The 26,112-nt window shown below is 44.3% G+C and overlaps 1 protein-coding gene across 3 annotated transcripts in view; it reads right to left on the bottom strand.

Moving 5' to 3' along the window:
* Positions 1-6,788: 6,788 nt before the first annotated feature.
* LOC6592474 (nephrin) overlaps positions 6,789-26,112 on the bottom strand; it is a 60,841-nt gene continuing 41,517 nt past the window's right edge. For all 3 annotated transcript variants that reach the window (XM_026986405.1, XM_026986406.1, XM_026986407.1), the window contains 4 exons: positions 22,313-22,467; positions 21,158-21,269; positions 14,766-14,950; positions 6,789-8,902 (listed from right to left, as the gene is read on the bottom strand). In XM_026986405.1, coding sequence (XP_026842206.1) covers positions 8,192-8,902; positions 14,766-14,950; positions 21,158-21,269; positions 22,313-22,467 — 1,163 coding nt within the window. In that variant the 3' untranslated portion in view covers positions 6,789-8,191. The remainder of the gene's footprint in view (positions 8,903-14,765; positions 14,951-21,157; positions 21,270-22,312; positions 22,468-26,112) is intronic.

Raw genomic sequence — 26,112 nt, 5'->3', positions numbered from 1 at the left:
TCTCTAGACTGACGACGAGCCCCAAACGACGGCGACTACGAGTGCAGAATGCTGAAGACGAACGAACGAACGGACTGCGGCACGCAACACGCAGCCAGCCTCCGCAGTCGGGAGGCAGAGCGAAACAGTGGGTCGAGTATGTGAATTTCAATTAATTATAAATGGGATGCTGTAATTTCCATGTGCAATTTGTGGAAAATGGCATATTACATTAAAAACCCGACTATCTATAGACAAAAAGCGTATATGCCCTGCTCTGTCCTAGATCGATTGATAACGGGCACTTCTATGTTTTGCCCCACTGTGCAAGATATTCGCCCGAAGCACTTTCTCGCCGGCTTTGCCGTTTTGGCCGTGATTTTGTTCGCCTCATCGCTTGTTGCTTGTTTGCTGCTGCACACACACACACTCACACACACCACACTCGCACGTACACTCTTTATTTCGCTGCAATTGCTCTCTGGTATTTTGATGCTTTGGGGCTAGGAATCAGCTGTTGGAGGCTCGAGGAAATGCCGAAGACGAGTGCCCTCCCGCACCCCACCGAGAAAACAAAATAAAAACACATTTTTAAAAGGTTTTTCGGTTTTCTTGTATAATTGTCAGCGCATCGCTGTCTTTGGCGTCTCCTCTGTGTGGGCCACCGCTTCCTCGCTGCTAAACGACGGCCTGCCAAGACGCCGAGTCGTTGATGATGATGATGCTGTAATAGTTGTGCTAAAAATAAATCATATGTCGACTATATTCGTGCATCTATCGTATACACTCATTCAACTTGAACTTGTCAGCTTTTAATGAATGAAATCATATTTTTGTGGCCAAACTCATTCGTTCTTCGAGTCTCTTTTTGGCTTGACAGCGATGCGTTCAGGCGGAACAATTTTAGACTTTCGTCTACGGGGTATCAAAACAGCATTCGGTTTGACAGACGATTGGGAAGATAGCTCCCAAGCTGCCTAGTTCTAGTTCTTGCATTCTTGCCTTTTTCTATTTATAATAGTAGGGGGGCTTGGAAAAGGGTTTGGTTAGAGCTCTTGCTATCTGTTCCATGCGGCGGATGCGTAATTTGAATTATTGCGCATTTCATTGCAGTTCCTTCCAAGGCATGCACTTGAGCCACTAGCAGGGCAGAGGCACAGCCAGATGGGGGCTAGGCCCCAAATTAGCCAAGTGTAAGGCTCCTTCCTGCTACTGTTTCTGCTGTTTCTGCTGTTCAAAGATAAAACTGGCACGCCCTCCCGAATGGGTTTTATGAAAAACAATACGGATGAGCAGAAATCTGAGCTTTCTGGTGCATTGAAGCCGCAACAAAAAGGATGTTGATGCAACTGCATGCGTGATCCTTGCAAGGAAGGATCCAAAGAATTGTGCAGGCAACCGGAAATGGGAAGATATACTTGTACTCGCACTCGTACCCGTACCCGTACTCGTATGCAAACTGCCTCCCATCATTTCCAACTGTGACTCTCTGTGTATCTCTCTAAGTGTGTTTTGGCATTATGGGTTTTCGGGTTCGCCACAATTCATTACGATGGACGGGGAGAGCGATAGGGCACGGGCACGGGCACGGGCACGGGCGCTCCCCCAGCTGCCATTTGCGGTTCCTATGGAGCGGAATCCGTAATGCCTGCGGCTTCGACCTCAGCTCTCCGGGCTGTTTATGGGTGCGGCTTCTTTGATTGTCAGCTGGCTATTCCACCAAAGGCGTAATTGCTTTCTATGCCAGCTCCAGCCCCAGCCGCCACCTCAGCCTCCGGCCCATTGCTGCGGTCCAGACACTGGGGCTACCTTCTCTCCGGTTTCCCTGCCCTCTGACCCAGCCGAATATTAAATTAAATGATGGAATTTCACAGTTGTTCTCCCACGGCAGCTATTGGCCCACGTGGTTGCCATGTCGTCGCACATGGGTCCCGGGTCCAAGTTGTTTCCCTGATAATTTGCAAATCCTTGCGTCAATGGCCATGACAATGATTATGCCACCGACAAAAAGTTTTTCGGTCGTCATTGTTTCCTTAGTGACTCTGCGGACTCTGGACTGTGGACTTCAGACTTGCACCTTCCTCTCCATCCGCTGTCGTGCTGCCCCAAAAGTTTAGCAAACAAAACTTTTCCATTTACTCGGCCAGATGAACTGTTCGAGTACTTGTGACGTGCATTTCCACGCTGTCGCCATTGAGGTTTGTTCCTTTTGACGGCCATCGCTGCCATCTGGAAAGAACAGTCTCGTCTCTCTCAGGTACGGCCCGGAGGGGGGTACTTGTGTCACCTGCATTCATAAAGAAAGCTAAAAAAGAATGTCGAACAAATGGAATGGACTATCATTGGTCGAAGTTCGAATACCCTTGAAATGCAATGGGAATGTCTAAATGATTGACAATTTGATTTTGTATGAATTTTATGTAAAAATTGTAGAATGGAGTGAACATTTCATCAATTGACAACGGCTGGGGAGATTTGTCTCAAATTCAGTTGTTCGTATTTGCCAGGAAATTATTTTTACAAAAGAAAACTTTGAGAAAAGCGAACAAAATAGATTTTTTGTATTTCTTTTTTAATCTCAACCATAGGTGGCGAAGATGCAACTGATATGGACGTAAAAACAATGGGCGAAACAATCAATGGGGTTATCCTTATTTATTGTCCGTGCATCAAAATGTGCGCCACAGCGAAACGTATAAATAAATGAATGATACAAATTGAAGTCAGCCATATTTTAAAATTTTATAATGTGGTAAAAAAAGATTAGTTTTCTGAATATAAAATATAATAATAATAAAAGCAAGCAGCTTCTATAGTTTCATAGCACACAGCTTTAGGTGTCTCATAGCAAACAGCTCTAGGGGTCACATAGCAAACACCTTTGGGAGTTTCATAGCAATCAGCCTAAAAGGTTCAATTCAGACAGCATTAAAACTTTCGTGTTAAACAAATGATATTATGGGTTTCATCGCAAACAGTTTTTCCAGTTTCACAGCGGTTAGCTTTACGAAATCTTTTATAGCCTCACGGCAGACAACACTTTAATGGCTGCAAAGTGACTGAAACTCCTTCGCCAATAAAAAAACTTATTCGTGCTGTCTCTAGTTTGAAGAGTATTTGTGTATGCCACACGGTAGCTGCCTTGTGAGCTGCCAGAAGTTTCGTGTCCTGCAGGTTTTATTCGTACTTACTTGCAAGGTCGGTTCGCCGACCATCCCACCTATTAATTGAAGGCCCATCACAGGCAGGCTTCGCTTGTTTGCCCCCGTTTGTTGAATCAATTTGCGGCAACAACTGATGGAGCAGTAGTAGCAGCAGTAGCGGAAGTAGAAACTGAATTGGAGGTGGCAATGAAAGCCAAAGTTTTCGTGGAAGTCCCAAGCAGAACAGGAAGCCTGGCAAGTGGATGTCGAAAGGGAATAAATCAATCAATTTCAGCCGCAGAATACTTTTGACCACGCCCTGTTTCGGCAGAGGTACATTTTATTTTCCCTTTATTCGGGCTTCATTCTATTGTTTTTTTTTTGTTTGGCGGAACTAATTAACTTCCATTTAAATGAAAAACGAGCTGCTATTTGTGCAGCCCATCGAATGAGCGTCATAAAGTCAGTCAGGAGAGAATAATGGACCACCCATCCCCACCCGGTGGTCTTTCCTTCACGCACCACGCACCCACATGTCCGCTCAATGGGCCGTATACGTAATTTGAAGGAGGCGAACGACGGACGGCGGACGACGGACGGCGTCCTGCCACCGGCTGAGATGCTGTTAAAATTAATGCCAGCTCGTAAGTTTTACAAGGAATTCAATTTTTTCTTTTTTTTTCTGCCACACCGGATAGCAAGACTGATAGTGGTGTGGTTCTGCTCTGCTCTGCCGTTATTGGAGACGAAGTCCTGCCTGTCAATGGAAAGTTTTGCCATTAAATTGTCTTTTGTGAACCGTAATCGGCTCTGTCTTTTGTCCCACGCAGTCGGGAGTAGGTATGTATCTCCTTCTGGAGACAACAAAAGGAAATGCATTTTGGATTATTTTTGGTATTCATTGTTCGTTTTTCGTTTTTTATATTATTCATTTATTAACAGATCTTGGTTTAAAAATGCAATAGGTTTCATATGCATTACATTCCATATTTTTCTCGGTATTTTCCCTTACGAGAGTGTTTTTCTTTTTCTTTTTTATACAATTTATCAGAGATGGCGATTGCGTCTACAAACTATGCATTTTGTGTGTCATTTCTTATGGATCTTACGCTTTTTTTAATTATTGTTTTGCCCCCTGGCGGCTACTGTACAATGCTTTAGCCTTTGTATATTTTTAATCTCAGAGCTTAGACATACATACATACATACATACATACACAAATACAGACTAAGTAAAACTCAATAACCACTCGTTTCACATTCACCTGTTACTCTTTAAGTTTAAGTTCGAATTAACATTTAGAATTAAACATTACTTATTCATCTTTATTCACCTGTAACTATTTAAGTTCAAGGTTGAATTAACATTTAGCATTAATCATTAATCATTCATCTTTAATCTAGATTCTGGTATTTCAAGTCTTGTGTGTCTTCTGTTCGAATTTAACTCTCCGTTTACTCTGTTACTCTGTTGTATATTAAACGATAAATTGGGGATAAAATAGATGGGCTTAATCGTACGCGTACAACAATTGAAAATTGATTTAATTATTTAAAGAGTGAGAGAGAAAGAGAGTGAAACAATCAGCAAACAAGCAGCACATCGATGTTTTTTCTTTGTTTAACAAATATATCTCTTTGGCAAAAACGTACAAATCGAACAACTTGATTTTCGTTAATTGTTTTTAACATAATAATTATCTACAATAAGTCTTATTTCGTTAAATGTAAGTCCTAAACTATACATAGGTACTATAAATATAAATACGTATTCAGATCGAAATCAATGAAAAACACAGAAACACAATCGTCAGAGTTACTCTCCTTCAGAAGCTGGCGGGGGAAGACATACAAGATTCGGGCGCCCCGGGCGGCAAGAATGCAAATAGATAAAGATATATATACTTTTACCAGATACTTTCCATTCAGTAATTGCATTGAGTTATCCCTAAGAAAACAGCGCGTTATTCGACCTGTTCCACTAGGGCACACGGGCACAACATTCGCTGCACAAGTTTCCCATAAGCGAACGGACACATTTGTTTCGAATGCCACGATTCGGGAAGTGCTGCTAGTGGAGCTGCGGTATTAGTTATAGCTATATATCTAAATATATATTATATAGTGTGTTCTGTCGTACGTCCTAAAGTACATATATTGCCTGTCAAGCACCAAAACTTTAGGTTCGGGTTGAGAGCGGATTTCTAAGAGATACATTCTTGAGAGTTTCGAGTCGAGATTCTATTCTACGTTTTACATCTGTGAAATCGGTTCTTTTTGTATGTGTGTGTGTGTATTGATATACCTGCATTTATCCTTTCTTTATCGTTAATCGTTTATAGTTAATCGTTAATCGTTTATATTTAATCGTTAATCGCTCGTAGTATGTTACAATTGGAAAAATGTGTTCTTTTTTTCTTTTTTTGTTGTCGTGTTTTTGGCTTACTGATTGGATGAGAGTAGTTCGGACATTGAATTCGGTTTCTTCTGCGGTTCTTAGCTACTTAGATATATGTATCTAAATCCTAAACGTTTCACACACACGTACACGAGTTGCGAGTAAATGCTAATTGTTAATGCAATTTTGGCCGCACTAAGAGATGGGTAATAAGCTATACAATACACGTATCTATAAGTTGTAGAGAGAGTGGCGATGTCCCAAGTCCTCCCATGCCCCTGGCTCTGGGTCTGTCTCTGTCTCTGGTTGGCGGCAGCATATGGTTTCCTTCATTCTTCCTTGTGCTCAAAAATTGAATTCCTGACCTTAACAACAGGTAATGACCTCACCCACCCACCATTATAATTCCCCGAATTTTCCTGCTCATTTAACTTTTATCTGCGGCAACTGCAATCACAATTATTCAATAGCGGAAGTCCCCACCAGAAATGAAGATACGTACAATGTGTGGGCGTGGTGGATACACAGATACACACACACGCACACAGAGAGACTCATACAATAGCGGCTTCATTTTAATTCTTAATTCCATTTTCTGCATTTCGCACATTTTTCTTCATTTCTTTTTCTGGGTCTCTTTTTCTTTCGTTTTTCAACAACTTTTGGAAGATTCCCCCTTTGTCTTTGTGGGGGTTTTCTTTTCCCTTTGTCTATGCGTTAATTTCAAAGATAATTTCACTTTTGATTACACACTCAAGCGAGTTTTCCTTGGGTCTCCTTCTTCTCTTCTGGCCCACCATCTTAAAATTCCCCCAAATCAGAACAGAGAGCAGTTATTCATTTGTGCTAATCCACCGCAGAAGTGGGAGGAGCTGCATTGAGATCCCGCTCCAGCAATTACATCTAAATGAATATTAAAATCCACACACACTCGCTCTATCTCTATGTTTCAAGGAGTTGTAATTGGAACTGGAGCTGGAGCTGGAGCTGAAGCAATTATCCCCGATGCTTGGAGATCTCGAGAGCTACAAAGCCAAAGCCAAAGTCAAAGCCAAAGCAACTGGCATTCAAGAAGGAAGAGCAGACAGCGTGTGTTTTATGCTTTCGCCTCAACAAGGCTCCAAACGGGTCCAAGAAATTCTCAGATTGTCTTCAATGCCACAGCTAATGGGCGTCGTTGTGCACATTCCCATTCCGATTCCGATTCTCAGTTCTAATTCTAGTTTCCCCTTCCCCATTCCCATTCCCAATTCCACTTCCCACTTCCCACTTCCACTCCCACATCCACATCCAAGGATTCTCCCCATGTCACGCTCGCTGAACTGCGACGAGTGGCAAATGAAAACTGTTTATGTGCTGCAAAAGCCACTCCACTCCACTCCGACTAGTACTCGATGAATGCCTTCTGAAGGATAGACCCAGAGAATGCTTCTGTGTGTGACTGAAGGCGTGGCAGAGGAGCCTTTCCATCTGGGTATCTGGGATATAAGTATCTTTTGCCATGAATGTGTTTACAGAAGAGTCTGAATAATGAATTTCAAGGCTCCTACACTCCTACAACCTTCTTCAACATTTCTTCAACGGCAATTGGATAAAAGGGGAATATACCTTTTACCTTTTATATATGAACTGATAATAATGTAATATCAAAATATAGAGAAAGATATTAAATCTTTATTTTTCTTTATATTTCAGAAGATGAATAGAGGGAAGCCGCCTTGTTGTCTAGGATTTTGAACCAGAAACTTTTACTACAAACAACATTCCTGTTCAACTCTGTGAACTCTGTGAATCCTGTTTCGCCAGGGTGTCCGTCTAGTCAAGAGAGGCGGCCTGTCAATATTTTTCAGGAGCAGGGGAGCAGCCCAGCTAGCGGCTGTCAACCTTCAACTTTTGGCGACCATGGCCGGCACCGGTGCCGATGCCGATGCCGATGCTGCTTCTGCTTCTACTGTTTGCCGTTCGTCCAGGGCAATCACGTGCCCAGTCGACTTGAGCCCCGAGCACGCCCCAGGGAGCTGTCAAACGGCTTTGGACCGTTTCGCGTTCCACTAAAGAAAATTTCAAATTATTTTCACTTCCCTCCTGCCCCTTTGGTGCTGCCACTACCACTGCCACTGCCTTTGCGCCTCTCTGTTGAGCGTTTTTGTTATTCCTGCTGCCGGCTAATTAGTAAAACTCTCTGCAAAATTATGCTCACTCCCAAATGCCACCCCCACCCATGCTGCCGCCGCTTTCCTTATCTAAATAAACACCCAACCATTGAGTGGGCGGGGTGTTGGGGCTGGTCTGGGCTGCTGGGGCTTTAACGAAAAAAGAGAGTAACAAAAATTTGGATAAAATTTACATAAACTAATTCGTTGGCTGATTTGAATAAGGTAATGGAAGGAACGTTAGAGCTGTCCTGGCCTCTAGGATGGACAGGGATGGACAACCGCTGCCTGGAGCCAGGGACTACGCGGAGACACTGGACCCCACCCGAAGAGAAAGCTCCTAAACTACATCGCTTAGATATATATTCTGTATATGTTAGGTAGGTTGACGATAGGTTAACTTCAAAGCTGTGTGCCCGTGCCCCCGTTCCTCGTTTGGGGCACTAGTACCGGGACTCAGGCGGACTGCCGCTGCCGCTCCTGCTGGTGGCGATTGTGACACCAGCCCCAGCCTACAGCTATACGAGATGCCCGTCCGCATCCGTGTAGGCCACTGGGATGCCACTGGCGGAGGCAGCAGAGACGGCGGCTCCCCCGTTGAAGCTGCTCATGGCCGCTCCCGTGGGGTCGTAGGTGGCGCTGGTGGTCATCAGCAGGTTGCTGCCCATTCCACCGCCCTGCGCTGGCAGATTGAGTATCTGCAGGCTGCCCATGGGCGCGGAGACGGGCACACCCACGCCCACTAGGCTGGCGTTCAGAAGCTGCTGATGCTGGTGCTGTTGATGTTGCTGCTGCAGATGGTGCTGCTGCTGGAGCTGCTGCTGCTGCTGCTGCTGATGCTGATGCTGCTTGCTGCGGTTCGGATCCTTGAGGATGCCGTGGGGCTGGCGGGGCAGCGTGCTCGTGGCCGCAGCCGTCGTCATGCTGCCGTTGAGCATGGTGCTCGTGGTGAGGGTGGTGGCGCTCAGATTGACAGGATGCAGGTCGTGCAGCATCTGCATGGGACTGCCACTGACCGCCGTCGTGTGGTGGGTGACATCCGGCTGTGGTACACCGCGCAGTATGCCCCGTCTCAGAGTGCCCGAGCCTCCGGCCGTTCCGTTACCGATGAGCGTCGCTCCGCCATTGCTGGCCAGGAGCGCCGCCGCCTGTGACGTCACTGTAATGGGCTGCAGATGGGCCATGGACATCGGTGGGGCGGCGCTGAAGTCCAGGGCTGCTGGATATTCCTACAAAAAAATTAACAAAGCACAGCTTTAGCTAGGATGCATTAAGTGTGGCACAAGGGGGGGACTTAGGCTTAGGGCGCAACGCTCTCTCTTTCTCTCTCTCCTTGTTGGCTTAACGGCTTGCGAAAGGAGTGGAGGAAGAGACAGAGAGAGAGAGATAGAGTGAGAGGGCAAAAGTTTTCCCATTAAACTGTCGCCCGAGATATGAAACAATGAAAAGCGCAAACAAGAACAGTTTTTCCGCCTAAGTAGGAGCTGAAATACGTTGCAATACTCGGAGTGTATCGAAATGAGTAAACAAAACATATTCTCTAAAGCGGAAAATACGTATGTTGAAAATAAAACCACTTATGCACTAACATTACCATGTGAATATTTGTGTATTTTAATCTATTAATGGCTGCCATAAATTAATCAATTTGAATAAATAATATTAGACTTTTCGAAATTATTATAATTTTATGCAGATGCTTTCAATTTCTATCATAAATAGAACCCAAATGCTCTTCCCCCATTGAATCAAAGCGGCTATGGAAAAAGAGAGACGAGAGCTTCTGGTTTTAATTGATTTTTCGTTATTGCATCAAAATGATTTTGCTATTGAAGGTATCATAAAGATTTGTTCAAGTTTTCTTGTGCAAGAAAACAAGGTAAATTTTGTTTGTGCTTTTAAGTCAAAGATCGAGTAGAGATAAGCGGTGGTCCGCCAACTCTCCTTCGGGTGTTATTTTACGCTCAGTTCTACTACGAGCGCTTTTAGGTGTTTGATGAGAGAAAGAACGAAGTATTCTGTTGAGCTGAGAAAAATTAGACCATAAAAGAGAGTTTTTTGCGGGGGCGGACCACCTCTTGCTGAGAGCACAAGCTGCGAGGGTTCTAAGAGTGCCGGGAGAGCACCAGAAAACGAAGAGAGCAGCGAGTGATCGGACTGGAGTCAGTCCAGCTACGTCTGTAATGTGCACGAGCTATGGGAGCACACAATTCTTTCTATCGTTAGAGTATCCATCCTCTGACTAGTGCTTGCCCCGTGCTATTTTGTTTGCTTTTGTATGATTCAAAAGTCCGTGAACTCAGGCAAAAATTGACTCTAACGATGCCATAATTATGACAGCTTTTCAGCCCAACACAAAGAATTGTGGAAAGCATAACTTCCTGCAAACTTTTCCGAGGAAAAACTAGGAGACTAGTATTTCATTGCTGCTGCTTGTTGGCTTGCCTGTTTGGCTGTGCGCGGGAGAGGGGCAGAAGCATGAAAAAGATAGAAATGAACTGTCTACGAGTGGATTTCTAGTTCAATTGACATGACACTTTGTCATGTTGGCAGCAGCACCTTCCTCCAGGACCCTGACCGACGAGCAGCCGTGCAAGAAGTTTACCCCCACGCGAGGCCACGTAGCAGTTTTCAAGTTTCCAGTTGCAAAACTCTCTCAACTTGTGCACCTAATTGGAATATTAACAAGAGCAAAGTGAATCGAACACCCTTGCGTGGCACCTTCAATTGTAGTATCTATTGAAGAACGGATGCCGCTAGCCGCCAGCCGCCAGCCACCAGCCACCAGCCGCCAGGACAAGGATTATCCTGGAGGGAGGAGCAGCGATACCGCGGTGCTGCGCTCTGAACAACACATTAGAGCCACATTCAGCACTGATTAACATGGCGCAGGGCTGGAGGGACCTACGGGCGGACATTTTGTATCAGTTTGCAAAGTTAAATTGTCTTTAACCAAAACTTTGAGCCGAGGCTGGAGTTGGGAGGACGGGTTTTCTTATGTCCTGTGGGTAGTTTGGGGACAGGGACCCTGCCACTGTAAAGGGGTTTTGGCCGAAACTTTTGGCCATTTAAAGGCTTTTGTATGCCGCGTTCGCTAATTCTCCATGTTTGTAGGTCGGCTGCCAGGCTCCGGGGTGGTTTGTGTCCGTGTCCGTGCCTCATTATTGCTGTTGCTATTGTGGGCTCTGGCGAGAAGTTCATTTTGTGTAAATAGAATAACCAATTGGCATCGGGGGCACTCGACACACTCTCGAGCACAAGCGCCACATAAAAAGAGCGCAAAACTTTCCGCATTAAGCCCCTAAACTCGAGCGGCGCCAAACTCTATGAAGAATATCCACAGATACAGCTCCAGCTCCAGCTACAGTTACAAATGCGGAGCGGGTGTGCGGCGTTGGGTGGAAATTAAATTATGGTACAGAGAGCCCTGCTAGGGAAGTGGATGTGGGATCCCCTTATTTATTTAATCGTCGCATCAGCTGCTGTGCCACTTACTCGCTCCTCCATGAATTTTAAAGCAGAAAAAAAAAGAACCCAAACAATTTTGTATCTCGAATGCGTAAAGTATCTGACGAATGTCGGATGGTTGGTTGGAAACTGCTGCTGCTACTGCTGCTACTGCTGCTGCTGTAGCTGACATTTCCCAGATTCCACAGTCACAGAATTTCAGACAATGGGTGCTGTCTGGCAGGGGCGGGTCGGGGAGTGGCACGCAACAACTAATTGAATTTAAAACTGTGCAAAACTCAACTTAACAAAGTGAACCGTAGTTAAGTTGTCCAACGAGAGTCAGGGACAGAGCCCAGACCCGGACACAGACCCGCACCCTTCAGGGTGCTGACCCGTGCTGCTCATCCTTGCTGCTCGTACTCCCCGTACCCCGACAGCGGCTGTGTGCTCCTCCACATGTGAATGCACGTACTACGTACTACTACAGATGAAGTCCACGTCCACAAATTGCCGCTTAAATAGTTACAAGATGGTTTGAAACACAATACTCCTCCCAACAACTGGATGGGTGTCCAGGGGGTGCCCTGAAAGACGGGGGGGTGTGACCACAACTTGTTTTAAATTGCATTTAGTTTCGGGGGCCAATTTTTGTGACCTCTCTCGCCCTGTTGCTGTCTGATTGTGGGGTTCAAATGGAAACTAAGACGAAAGATGGAAAATGTAAACGCCCAGAATAAAATATTTATGCCATTTAATTTTGCAACGAGAGGGAAAATATTTTATCGAAATATAATACAAATTTAAAACAAATATATTTCGTATTAAAATTGATTATTTTGTGCGTATTAATTATATAAATTTCCAAAAAAATATGTACTTTATTATTTATTAATTATTTTTTAAAGTGTTTCATATTTAGATGGTTTAATGCCTTTGGCTACGTGCAGGTTGTTAACCGGCAATGGCGGCAAACGATCACCTGCAAATTCTCGCGATCGATATGACCGGGACGTCCCGGCCCTTGGAACACAGATATTTCGGATCTATCCGAAACCAAACCAGGGATTGTGTCAAAATATGTTACATTCAAACCACTGGTGGGGATGGCCCCTAAACCGCAATAAGTTGATCCCCACGGGACAGGCAGAGGAAAGGAGTGGCACCACAAGGGACCAACAGCAGGCCCAAGTGATCTGTGGGGTCTTGACCTCACTTCAAAGATGGACCATATTTAAGGGACTGTTTATTTAAATCAAAGTTAATTCTATTTAATGCCACTATGTTATTATTTATAAACCGAATATAGGGCTACTTTTTACTATGCCATTTTTTGCTCAGTGCCTATGGGAATGGACTATGCTGCCAGGAAGTGTAAAGTTTAGCATTGATCGATTGGCACAGTCTTTGAATATCTATGCAATGTTTCATTGGTAATTCAATCTCTGTCAGCAGTCAGTAGTCAGTGGCATTCTTCGACAGTTAATTAAGGACTCACTTGCTTTAGGACCCGTTCATTCGTTCATTCATTTGGCCATCATAAATGGAAAATTCAGTTGAAAGGAGGACGCTCTCAATCAAACGATGAAATTGATACGATTGATACGAATAATTCGATTGCGGTCTCCCGGGCAATGGATGGGCACGGCTCCCAGCTGCCTCCCTCCCTCCCCCTTGTCGTGTGGAAAACAATTCTCAAAACTTTTGTTGGATTGCCATTTGGGGGGCTTTTCTTTTGTTTTTCCCGCTCTCTGTGTGTGTGTGGGGGGGGGGTGTATTTTGTCAAGTTTTCCAATTGAAATTTAATTTGATTTACTGTTATAAATTGTCCTTATTCATTTACTGGCCATACGACAGGGATACACACAGAGAAGACAGCTGCTCTTCGAAAAGTAATTTAGTGCTGGGCCAAATGTTTTTGGCCAAACCGCTGGCTGGCTGCCCCACCCTCTCGGCACCATGCTGCCACTCTCTCTCTCCCTCTCTAGTATATTTTGTAATTTTTCTAATGATGTTTATCAAATAATTCAATTTGGCTTCCACACAAAGCATTTCTTATGTGCGGAAGGACCTTCCAGCTATGTGAAGTGGCCCACACACAGAGAAATATATATATATATATATATATAGTGGAGTGTCATTGTTGACCAAACTAAACCGAAATTGAATTTTTCTCCCTCGTTGACTAAAAACCGCAAACAAAAGGTTTAGAGTCCCCATACAGTCCCGCAAGTCCGTTGGCCGAAAAGGAAGGACCACTGAAAGGACACTTTTGGCCACATCATTTAATAGTGCGATCTCTCGCTCTGGGACAGGATGGGGGCAGGGGGATCCCGAATGGGAATTGAAACTGAAACTGGGACACAATTGAATAACAAATCGTAGAAGGCCCATAAATTCGAGTGTGGTCGACTGCTAAAGCATAAATATTATTATATTAGCCAAGTTAAAGCGTGTGTAATGTGTGTGTCCCATGTGGCATGCCACTGCTGCCATCTGCCATGTGGCATCTGCAGTTTTCCCCCTCTGCTTCTCCGTCATCTAATTTATACAATTATTGAGCGCCAGAGCCAGCGACAGCGACAGAGACAGTGCCACAGTTGATACGACACATAAATGGAAACGACCACGCAGGACATAGCAGGACATCCCAGGACATCGCAGGACAGCGGCTGACTGTCATCCCCCCATCGCGTGTCGTCTTATGCTGTCGCATTTGCACCCCTTTAGTGCCAGAAGTCATCATCATGAGAGAAAAATGGGCGGCGGGCGAAGTAGAAATCTTGGGGCCAGGAAAAGTCAATACATAAATTCCTAAAATTGATTTTCTCATGTTTATTGTGAAATTTTCTGTGGAATTTATATTGGCTTGCAATGCGACAGCAGGACCCAAAGAAGGTATCGAATGTGTGGACATAACATGTGGGTGTTCGTGTCCCTTTGGCTGATGGTTGCTGACATACCGCTGGCCCTCTATGGCATGCCTTATCCTTTGACTGCCACACGCTGCGTATGCGCAATATTAAATTATCTTTGGGAAATGCTGTTTACTTTTTGGCCGTCGTGGGCTGGAGCTGAACTCCGGCTGGGAGGAGCTTACTTATAATGCTTTTAAGTTTGTCATTTGTCTTTACTCTGTTGCTGCTGCTGCTGCTGCTGCTGTTGCTGTTGCAGAGAAGATGAATCTGAAGCTGGGGATTATAAAAGTCGAAGCGCGTTAAATGCCACAGCAAGCGATATGGTGTGGCAGATGCCTCCCCATGCCACAGCAGTGGCACACTCCCTGATCGATACCATGTATTTATGGACACCCCCACCCCCTTCGCAAGGCATCGCATGGCAGGATGCAAAATGCCAAGTCTTCCTCTATAAAACTTGGGTTAATTGAGCGAAATAATCCACGGGTGGGGCGTGGTGGGGGGAAGATGGCCACGGATCATAGAAGGTAGCTGCAGATGCGGGCAATTAAGCTTTCCGCTGCTGATGCCACTGCCACTGCCACTGCAGCAGCTGTTTGGTTAAGCTTGGGTCTTAGCCAACTCCTACCAGCCCCACCCCGTTTGGGGTGCCACTCCGCCCCATGGGCGGTTCATTGATCCCTGTATCGAGGGGGAGTAGGAGGAGCATAGGTTCTGTGGCACTCACCATCGGCGGATAGGACAGATATCTGTCGCTGTTCATGTTATAGTAGGAGCCATCTGGCGGCAGCGCTGGCGACGGGGACGGTATATAAATGCCCTTGCTGATTAGCATCTGATCATCCCGGCTCATGTGGATGGCGGTGGCGTTCCCATTGTTGTGCCTCGGATGTGGCAAAGTGCAGGCATTCACTGGAAACAGAAAAACACAGAGTAAAGGGATAAAGAGAATGTATTTCCAGTTAATATAGGGCTTAAAAGCTACCTTTAAAATTCATTTCTGTCAGTTTTTTGTACTCCACTTGTCGAAGGGAGCATTTCAACCCCCCCTCGAATGGGGCTGTTGATTATTTTTTGTATATTTTCCTCCCCCCCCCACATCGTTTTTGCTGGCCGAGTACTTAAGCTTTGATTGCGGCCTTAAGCGGTGCACGGACCCTCTCTATCTCTGGACCGCAAATGGTGGCAAGAGGCAAAACGAAAATTCAATTTCGAATTTTTAAAACTGCCAATGACAGATTTTATGTATTGGCATTCGGAGGAGATGTGCCGGAAGATTCCACATTCAAAAGTACACCCCGGCACGTACTCGTACTCGTAAATATCTACACTGAGTGAAAAAATGTTTCTAAACCCTCAAATAGTGAAGAAACGCTCAGAAAGGATGGGTAATATCAATCGAAATTTCATTTGAGGTGAAAATGTATCAAATGCGGCACTTATTATCGGTTCTAAGAGGTTATAATCATTATAAATTCGGATTATAAGAACTTGAGATTGAGATCTGCCTCAAAATGTTCTCTTTTTCATTAATTTCCCTTAAAAACTAATAGATTTACATAGATCAGCGGTGAGCAGGCTTTTTTAGTACTAAGGAACCGCTAAGAAAAATTCATTCACACGCAATGTATGTTGTTTTTGAAACTATTGAGCTTTCGCTTTCGAAGCATTCCACTATGGTCCGAACGACCACTTTTGTTGGCCAAAACCTAATTTTTCAAAGTCAAAACTGAAACCTGGTTTTGATCGCTCTGCATTAGAAAAAGATCGACCATTAAATCTGCGTACCAGAAATTTCCATAGATGGCGCCACATTCGCAAAATCAGCTGTGCAACCCAACTGTTTTTATAGTAAAGCACGTGAAGGGAAAAAGTGGCAAATTAATAACCACTTTAGATATCTCAAAAATTGAAAAACGCCAAGACGTGATTAAATTTTTTTGATGAATCTTAATCTGTCGGGTTCTTACTACGTGTTTTGAGTTTTTAACTGTCTCTAGTAGTTGTGATGTCTTCGTAATTGAAGGTTAAAGTGAGGCCTTCAACATGTGCCAACTTGTAATGAAAACTAATTTTTGAAAAGGTGTACAAAGTGAGTCCTACCTAGTCCCACCCTGAAACCTTTTCTGTGTCGTAGATTAATAAATTCTTTTTGAAATGTATATAGTTAGATATGCCACTTTTTACCACAATTCTTGGAATTTGCATTAATAGAGCATAACCTCAAATTCGAAAATGCAGATTTGTTTGCCGAATGGAATTCAGAGAAGGGTAAAATTATCAATTATTTGAAAACGGATCTTAACGCGACATATCATATGAAATTAATAAAGCTTTTGAAGATACCAGCAAGAAAATTTGTTACCGTTTGGCAACATACCGGAACAAATGCCGGTAAAATTCAAAGATGTTTGAACGAAAATATGTGGATTGGCCACAAGCCTTTTTTTCAATACATTTATCTTTATGTCCAAATATGCTAACTAAGTTCGTAAGGCTGTACAGGACCCAGTCGGAAAGCCGGCACATATCTCACTTAACGAGGCGTTAACCTTGCTTCTAGACAAGGATTTCGGCAATAATTTACGGAAACCTTTAAACGATTTTATTTTTATTTAAATCAAAATTTTTTTTAGTCGTGCAACGCCGTTTTCTTAAATAAAATATGCTTAATACTTTTTTTCACTATAACTAAAAATTTAAATATGCATTATTAAAAAAAGGGGCGTTGCCACACCCATTTTTTTTCTTAAATCCATTTCTTATTGATTATATATATCCAATACAAAAAACTAAATGAAAAAATCTTGTTCCGTTCGGGAGTTATTAATTTTGGCCAACAAAAGTGGTCGTTCGGACCATAGTGCATTCGCTTGTGTGTCTCGAGTCCAGAACCAACGAGCCGTGTCATGTGCGAGGCTTACCCATTGAATTCAAAAATTTCTTTCAATGGCAAGATGCTCCATCGTAGTCGTACTTTAGCACAGCAGTGTACACATATTCAATGTAGATGCAACACTTTGCTGCTTGGTTCTGCCCGATTTCATGTGCAAACGTTTGGAAAGAAACTGAAAGCGAAGGCCATTAATTGCAATGGATACGAGTGGGGGCTGCGAGTGTGGGTGCATGGGTGTAGGCCACTGCCTGATAAGCCTTCCCAATAAATATGCAAATGTCAATGGAGTCTTTCTGGCTGGCCATGACTGCTGGCTGCTGTGGCGGCTGCTGCCACCTTTTTCTGGGGCGTGACAAATTGCTCCGACATACACACATATTCCCACGTCGCCCTGCCGCACAACACATCGTTCCACTAGGAGTTGTAGCCACATCACGGAGATGCTGCTGCTGCCTGCCTGCCACCGCAAGTGAGATGCTGTCATACGGATGGGCGTTTAACCCGCAAACGTAACAAATTTGATTGTAATTTTCCAAAATAGAACAAGGCACACTCCACTTCCAAAGACAGACGGGGGGGAGGATGGACTCCTGTAGATAGGGAGCTGAATTTCCTGTTGTTCGGGCTGCCCGCAAAAGTAGGCAACAATAATTTCGTTTGCCAAAAGTTCGAGCAGAAGCTGCGGTGGCGGCGACAAATCGAAGGGAGGACCCGACCGTAAGCTCCTTTTGGGCCATGTTCATCTTGTGGCTTGCTTACTTTTGCATATGTGCATGTGTGCGTGTATGTGTGAGCCATGAATTATTGATTTTTCGATCAGCGCAAAACAAACGAATACGAAACAAAGCAATGGATCTCTTCTTTTCCCCCAAGATGCCAGCTTTTGTTGGATAATTGTTGCGAGGGTCAGGGACGCGATGGGGAATAGCCCCACATTTCATTCTTTTCGTTCATTTGTTATTAATAACATTCGGGGAAAACCAGAAAACCCAGAAAACCCAGAAAACCCAGAAAACCCAGAAAAACAAAAGCAGAGGCACTCCTTAGAGATAGCGAGGCGGAAGGCGCAAGGTCACAACGGAGTCACAGATTTAGTTGACTTGTTGCCTCGCCCAACACCACCCACCCCCTACCCCCGTTCTCGTTGCCACATCTGACGGCACGTTCGTGTCTGCTCATTAACAAGGCAGCGCGTGGAAAAGTATCTCATTAAAAGTGCGGTGCAACTGCCTCGGTTTTCCATTTTCTCTTCCCTTTTTGTTTTGTTTTTGGATAAATGCATTTGCAGCTCCCCGTTTCTGGGGCAAAGGAGGAGAGGAGAGGAGGGCGGGGGCAGCCGCTCAGCGGCTTCCCAAAATTTATATTCACAAAAATATCCCATCCAACAAAAACAACGATGGCAGATAAAAAAAAAAAGATATTTGACGCCAACTAACAAAAACAATTTCCGCTTGCCCCCCCGCCCACACCCAGCCAGCCACCGACCGACCGGCACGCCCCCTTAAGCTTATGTGCCTGGCATGCCACAGCGGCAGCTCCTGCTCTTCCTCCCCCTCCTACTCCTGTACCCTCTTTTTCCCGCTCCCCAATCTGCACGCTTGAAACAACAGCCTTGGGCGCTCTCTTGTTTGAGATTCAGCTTCCGGCAAGCATTTTAATTTTTTGTGCCACGTGGGGGATTCTTTTGCACTTCCCTCGCTATCCTCCACCCCCCTTTGTCCCTCTCTCTCTCTCTCTATCTCCCCCTCTGTCTATCTGCCTTTTTTGGTGCTTTTTATGCTTCTTTCTTTCATTCTGTTTTGTTTTTGCAGTGGTTTATACCCTCGCAAAGAGTATTATGCTTTTTACCAACACAAAATCCGATTTCTATCGATTTTGTGGTTATAATTTGTAGAGATCTGATTGAAATCGGGCCTCCATAGTCCAGTCTTAGGTTGACTATTCACGATTCAATATCAGTAATATCACAATTCCCTGTTCCAGCCACCATGAACACGCGTGACTCTCAATTTTACCAATCAGTTGTATTTTTCTGCGAAATATATCTTCTAAACCCCAATTTTTTGTGTATATTTTTTAAAAGTGTTCGCCAGGCTTGTGGGTATTTTTTTCCATTGTAAAAAATTAAATTATTCAAAGAGAATGTAAACGTAACGTTCTTTGGTTAGTAAATATTTCATATTCATAGTATCTATGTAGATATATTCATAGTATTCATATTTATTGACACAGATGTAAAGAAACATTCGAATCGCTGTTTTACCACTGAATTGATATATTTAAGCATTGTTCTGTAAATCTAGCGGCCAATACATGGTACATACTTATGTATCCCTTCGCTTATGGGAAATTTCGAAGAACCTGATCAATCAGCAATGCATATGTGAACATATCAAGGATGAGAAGCTACATACATATGTATATCAAATACATAGCACAGGAATGAAGCTCATCTAAGTACACATGTATGTACATAGATATCCATCAAAGAGACATTGGAGCTTGCAAGGGTATCAAATGCATCGAGGACACAAAAAAAGTTGCTCTCGTACTTTCTCCCTTGTTCTATTTTGCTTTCCTTTTTTGTGCGTGTGTGTGTGTGTGTGTGTGAGTCTGATTTCTCCTATGGCGTGTTTTCCTTTCTTTCTGTTCTTCGCCTGCCCTGTTTTTCTCTCTTGCAAGAAGAAAGAGCGCACACACATACATACACATACATAATTATGCGTGTCGCCTCAGAAAGTTTTCGTGAGAAGAGGTGTACCGCACGCACTTCGGCTATCTATTTGCGGGAATTTCCTAGCGACTGCTCGTAGAGTATCTCTCTTATTCTCCTCCAGTTGTACCGTTCTCTGGCCAGGGAAATTTCTTTTCCATTTCGTTGACATAAGGTAATTGTGTTTTGTACGCCACCCCGCCCTAAACTCATCCCCCCTTGGCTTACGGCATGGGGTCTCCCGTTGGGGATAAGTTTTTCTGCAGCTAATGTATTTTTATTATTTCTACGCTTTTGCATTTCAAATGCATTCAATTCTTGCTACTTCTTGTGGCACCCGCCGAGATGTCTATCTTTGTCTTTACTTTCCGTCGTCTTTTGCTCTGCTCCCTGCCCCTGGCCCTCAGCTTTTCCATTGATTTTACATGCAGAATGTGGGGGGATCTTTCTTCGATGGGTAGGTGTCTGTCTGCTGGCTCTTCGGCTATTATTCTTTCATTTCCATTTGTGCTTTTCTTAAATTCCCGAACTTTGAAAGATGTGTGTTGCTTTTTCCTTAAATTAGCGCAGACATGAACGTGATTTGGTAGCATCTGCCTGCGAGGCATGTGGCCGAGACCCACACACACACACACTCTCAGAGAGAGCGAGAGAGAGAGAGAGAAGAGGCATACATCAATTGAAAATCAAGACTCTGACAAAAACTTTGCTGCTCAATTACAATTAAGATGGAGATGCTGTGCTGAAATTGAATTTTCATCATACCCCCTTTCCCCATCCCCTTCCCCTCCCCACACACTCTGGGCCAACTCTTTCTTCGATTCCTCGGTCCTGTTTCGGTTTCGGTTTATTTATCTGTATTTTTTTTGGTATTTTGGTATTTCATCCTATTCAGTTTTTGCGATTTTCGTTTCAGTCGGATACCCTTTCGAAAAGTTGTGCGCTTTGTCTGAAGGTAACACTCAAGAAATATATATTTCGGATCCTCGGAATGCAGTCCATGTGTCCTTCGAGCTTAAATCTGAAGAAAAAGGAGATACGGCTCCGATTGCCGATTATTTTAAGTTTAAGCCTTTCATATTTCCCACATTAAAAAGACTTTTAAATACATTTATATTTAAAAACCGAATGTTTAAGAGAAATATGGGTATGTTTCTTGTTACCATGCCCTTTTTCTCTCAGTGCATGTCTCCTATGTATATGGAGGAATTCTAAGAACTAGATCCTTTGATTCCTGCTCTTTTTCAATACTTCGGCAAAGGGCATCTGGCCATCGCCGCTCCCATCCTGCCCCTTTTTTCACTCTCTTACATTTGCTTTGATTGCGCTGCAATCGTGGCATAAAAATCAAGCCGAAACGAGTGGTCGGTCGGAATGAGCGGGGGGTGGTAGGAGGGGTCAGGGGTCAGGGGCTCTGCATTGATGTGCACAACTCACGAACTTTGTTTTGCTCAAAAGTTAATTATCTACAGCGTATTTTTTTTCGCTGGCGGTATTTCCATTGACTTACCAATATTGTTCGGATATAATACTGGCAGTGTGCCATCCTTTTGATATCTGGGCGGTGGCATATCCGCACCCTCCACCAGATACGTTGATGCAGCCTTCTTGCGTGCCTCATCCTGAGCACAGAGAGAGAGGGTGGAGAGAAGAGAAATATAGAGTGTGAGAGATGTATTGTATGCGTGGTATATAGATATATTATATTCCCATTCCCCGTTTGAGTAATGCCCCGTAATTACTCCACACATTTTGCCTTGTGGCATTTAGTTTCTGGGCAAAAAGGCGTTGAAAGTCGTTGGCCCGTAATTGACAGCCGCAATGACAGCGGCGACACACGGAACAGCAGCAAGGACGACGGCGGAGGATACTAAGGGATCGGGCATGGCATTCGGCCGGGATCTGTCTGATTTATAACATGCGCGGTCGCAGTTAACGCAGTTTGCATACTTTTCAGGCGCCAAATCGGGCCCAAATCGTGGACCCCCATTCCGCCAGACCCCCAGTTTCAAGCTCTTTTGCTTTAGCTTTTGGCGGTGGGTTTTCGAGGCAGTTTCTGCGGTTTTCCTGCCGCTGCAAGATTACGGGCGATAATAAATGATTTTAATAATTTGAAACGATTTGTTTGGAGCAGCCGAAAGCTGCGTCGTTGTCTGGTTCTTCACGGAGTTGGTCCACTCTCGGGGGGCTCATCATTATCATCATCATCAACGTCGCGTAATTAATCACGACGTCTTAGCGCCGACGACGTCGAGGCATGCCGCTTCCGTTTCCGGCTCGCTGGGCTCTCCTTCTGTGGCTCTCTGGCCTGCCACTTCCTGCCGTTGGTCCTTGAATCTTTCATCTCGAGCATTGGTAATAGCTTAAAAGCCAGTGGCGCAACCAACTCGAAAGATGGCACTCCTTTAACCCCTTTTAAGGCACGCTCCTGCCTCTCAGCAGGACATCCATTTCGGCATCATGGAGAAACTGCCTAAAAATGACAGAATTCTTTTTCATATTTTGCTTTTCCCCTTTTTTTGTTCCATTCACAAATTGCATATTCATGCATCCCCTCCCCCCCCGCCCCTTGGAAAAAATGGAACTAAAAAATAGTTTTGTGGGCTGGGTCTGGGTCTATATATATGTATGTATACGGTGGAGGGGACTCCGGTGGTGTACTCACAATATATTCCGGCTGGCTGCCGCCCTCATTCGAGTAGGACTCGCTCTTCTCCGAAACGCTGGACAGCGTCTCGCCGGTGACGGTGTCATTATACGAGCTGGGCGCGTACATCTCGATGGTTGCCGTTTTTCCTGGTTGATTTGTAGTTTCCGACACTGCCAGCAGCAAAAATTCGGGCGAAAAAAGGTTGGAAAAAACGTGAAGCAAAAAGTTCAACCGTTGATGGCGGCGGCGACGGCGACGGCGGCGGCGGCAGTGCACAAATATTGAAAAGGTGTAATTGGCAGTGACATTCCGAAAATTGATGATTGGGAACGACATCATGGAGCAATGGAGGTAACAAAAGCAAAGGTGGAACACCGTCCAGAGACAGAGACAGAGCCAGTGCCGGGTCCAGGTCCAGAGTCCAGAGTCCAGGTCCAATTGAAAGGCGATGGAGTTTTGAGGGGGCGTTGGGGCCAATTGTATGTTGGTTCCAGGCAATGCAAATCAAATGCAAATAGCCAAGAATGCCATTGAACCAGACGAGTCGAGGGGATGAGAGTGGTTTAAAGGGGGTTCAATCGGGTTAATGGGAGCAGTGCCGTGGGACAGGGATTGATGGGGTGGTGGGGGCGGGTGTGGTGTGGTGCAGGCATGGAGTGAGGGCATTGTTTTAAATTATTCACATTTGTTGTGCATTTCGTTGCAGTTCGATGAGAGAGAGAGCCAGAAATGAGAACAGAGATGAAGGGTATAAAAAGAGCGAGTGGGCCAAAAAAATAACATCGTGATGAGATCCAGGCGGCATTTCGACGAAAAGAGTAAATTTCCAATTAAATCATTTATGACACAATTTCCGCAATGATTAACAATTTTTGTGTGTGTGTGTGTGTGTGCCACATGCCACAGATTGTGTTGTTATTGTTCCATTCCATTACAGCGTTGCAGGATATGAAAAAGAGTTGTAAGAAATTCATATGATATAGTAAATATTATTAACAATTTTCATTTGGAAACTGCCATTGTTGCTGCTATTTGCTGTTCCTGCTGTTTTTCAATTCCGAGAGAAAGCCATTGACACGTGTGCCCCATACTACATGCCCCAATGTAAGGTAGAGGCCCCACTGTGCTGCCGATAGGTAAATGGACACTACTCTGTCGCCTATCGCCATCATCAGCATCATCATTAGCATCATCGTTGTCGTTGTCCTGGCCATTCCCGGCAAAGATTATAGCCAAATGGTTTCTTAATAATACATTCTCCGGCGCGAGGGAGAGGGCACACGTTCTCCCTTCTCCCTTTTCCGTTTACGTGACATTCGGGGACTATTAGGCCCATCTCGTCCGGAATTGTTTTAGGTATTTTGTTAATTTGAGAGCACTAGGCACCACAGAGAGGAGAGCCATTTCGGCTACACGTGTGTTGCACGAGTGTAATAAATATTTAACAAATTGAAAATGAAATTCGTTTTGCTTTGTTTGTTCAGTGTTTTTTTTCAGTTGTGTTTCAGTTTACCAAATCCCATGACATTTGCACATATGTACATACACATATCGCATTTTCCATAGAGCTGTTTTCCCCCCTCTCCAGTTACCCGTTTTTGGTTATTTGTTGGCGGCTTTCATCTGCATTTTTTATGATTTTAACAACGTTGGCCTGCATTGAATTATGTACAAATGTACATACATACATACGTACATATACGAGTATATGGAAATGTATAACAAAGGAAAAACTATATGCCGCAGGAAAACTATCTGCGGAAAAAAACTTTTGACGAATACCCTTCGTGCTGTAGTAGCTATAGTCGATATTGATATTGCTTGTGGATTGTTTATAGTGGATAAGGCTTATCTTCAGAAGCTAACAAGTTTTTCCTTCAAAGATCTGATGCATAAAGAATCGTCTAACTATACCGTCTTTAGGTGTACTATAAATTAAATACTACTAGCAGGTACTGATGAAAATCGGTATGTAAGGGTTTTGTGTGGGTTGTTTGGATATTGTTCATACAAAAAATACTAAAATCCCGATTAAAAAATGGGAAGGAAACATTGAAAAATACTTAATAGCCTATTCTGAAACCTACTAAACGTTTTGGGAGAAATTTGTTATAAATTAAAAGATATAGAATCCTTGCCTAACGCAGATGTTAATATAGATGATCTTCGGTTCCCTGATTGTGCATAGTATTTTCTTGTATATCCGTTACTTTGATGGCCGTTATTCTTTATAATAATATATAGCTCTATCTCGGTACCGATCCCAGAAGAGCCGAGAGAGAGAGAGAGAGGAAGGCAGCCGAACATAGCCGAAGCGCAACTGAGCATCTCTCTCCGTCCTTCTCTCAACCGCGAGAGAGCAACACCAGGGAGGAACTCACTCTTTGCTTTCTCTGTATAAAGGAAAACCAATAACGGTTGAAACTTCAAACTGAATACTGACAAATGACCATTTAAAACCGACATATGTATAAATACATATGTATTTTGTGTATTCTATTTATGATGGTGAAACGTGCGGTTTCCTGAAGGGAAGGGAAAAACAATAGACCTGGCTTTAATCAATTAATGCAATTAAAGCCAAAAACCGCTTACCTTGGCCCCAGAGAGAAGGTGGGTGAGAGAGAGAGAGAGATATAACGAATCAACAACATAAAACAACAAAAGCCGAATGGTTGCTAAGCTCCCTTTTTGAATATAAATACTGTAGTAACTGTAGGCATACGACCAGGCGGATACCCTGTAAGGAGTTGCTCTATTCGTTTATGGGTTACAAAACTTTGTTCTTTACGGAAGCTAAGCACTAGCCAGAATATTTGCTATCATAATTCTTTAAGCCGTCGAACGATTGAGGTACATCCCCGCGAGTGTACCCTGGCTGATAGGTCCTCTTTACAGGTAAATCCCAGATGTGACAGACGGACAGACAGATGTGTGCAGACCTCTGCAAATCCTCTGGGAGGACAAACGGCCCAGCACATTGGTAAAGCGGCGCGCACAGATGTGCCAAATAATCCGCATCCGCATCAGCGTCTGGGAACACTGGCCCGCTGCACACCGCCCGCATAGAGATTACATATTTTGCACTTGTTGTTGCACTGTTTTTGTATGTGTGTGTGGGCCACGGCTTACGGAAGATCCTGTGGTTGCTAATGACGCCGCCGTCAGCGGCAGGAAAACGTCTGCTTTGAAGGTCTTTTCATTTAATCTCGTGTTCGTCCTTGGAAGCAGTCGCCAGCAGTCGCCAGAAGTCCTCGCAGAAACTTCTATTATTCGCTGTTTTGCTCTTCTGCCATTTTCCATTCGGTCATTTGAATGGCAGAGTGCATTGCAATCGACTTGAGTTATTTCTTGCTTTTGTCTCTGCTCTTCAGAAATTTATGATTTCCCTCCTCGAATGGATGGAATGGAGAATGCCGCCTTGAAGGTGGCGGTGGAGGTGGCTCCTCCGTGCAGAAGGTGTCCACGGACAATGTCCTAAGCGGCAAACTTTTCGACATTGCTGACCCAGCCCTCTGCTTGTGCTTTTGCTTTTGCTGTGCTCTCGGCCCGAGCGCTTATCTCTTCAGATTCGATGTCACAGCTCTCTCTCTCTCTCTTACGCACGCCCCAAACCCACTTCCACTTCCGCTCCCCAAGCCCCCCCGTCAATTGTTTAAAGAGTGTCAAAGTCAAGTGCTTTCCAGTGCTGGACTTTGGGGCGGTCCATCGGATTGAATAGAGTTTCGAAGTTGGGGCTGAGGGATGCCTTATCGCTAGGAGCAACGTTGGCATAAAAGTTTCGACTCGCCAAGTCGTAAAAGTGTCGCACACTT

Source organism: Drosophila persimilis, unplaced genomic scaffold (assembly GCF_003286085.1).
Source record: "Drosophila persimilis strain 14011-0111.01,24,50 unplaced genomic scaffold, DperRS2 tig00000002-arrow-pilon, whole genome shotgun sequence".
Taxonomy (NCBI): domain Eukaryota; kingdom Metazoa; phylum Arthropoda; class Insecta; order Diptera; family Drosophilidae; genus Drosophila; species Drosophila persimilis.
This window is presented reverse-complemented; position numbering and strand designations above follow the sequence as displayed.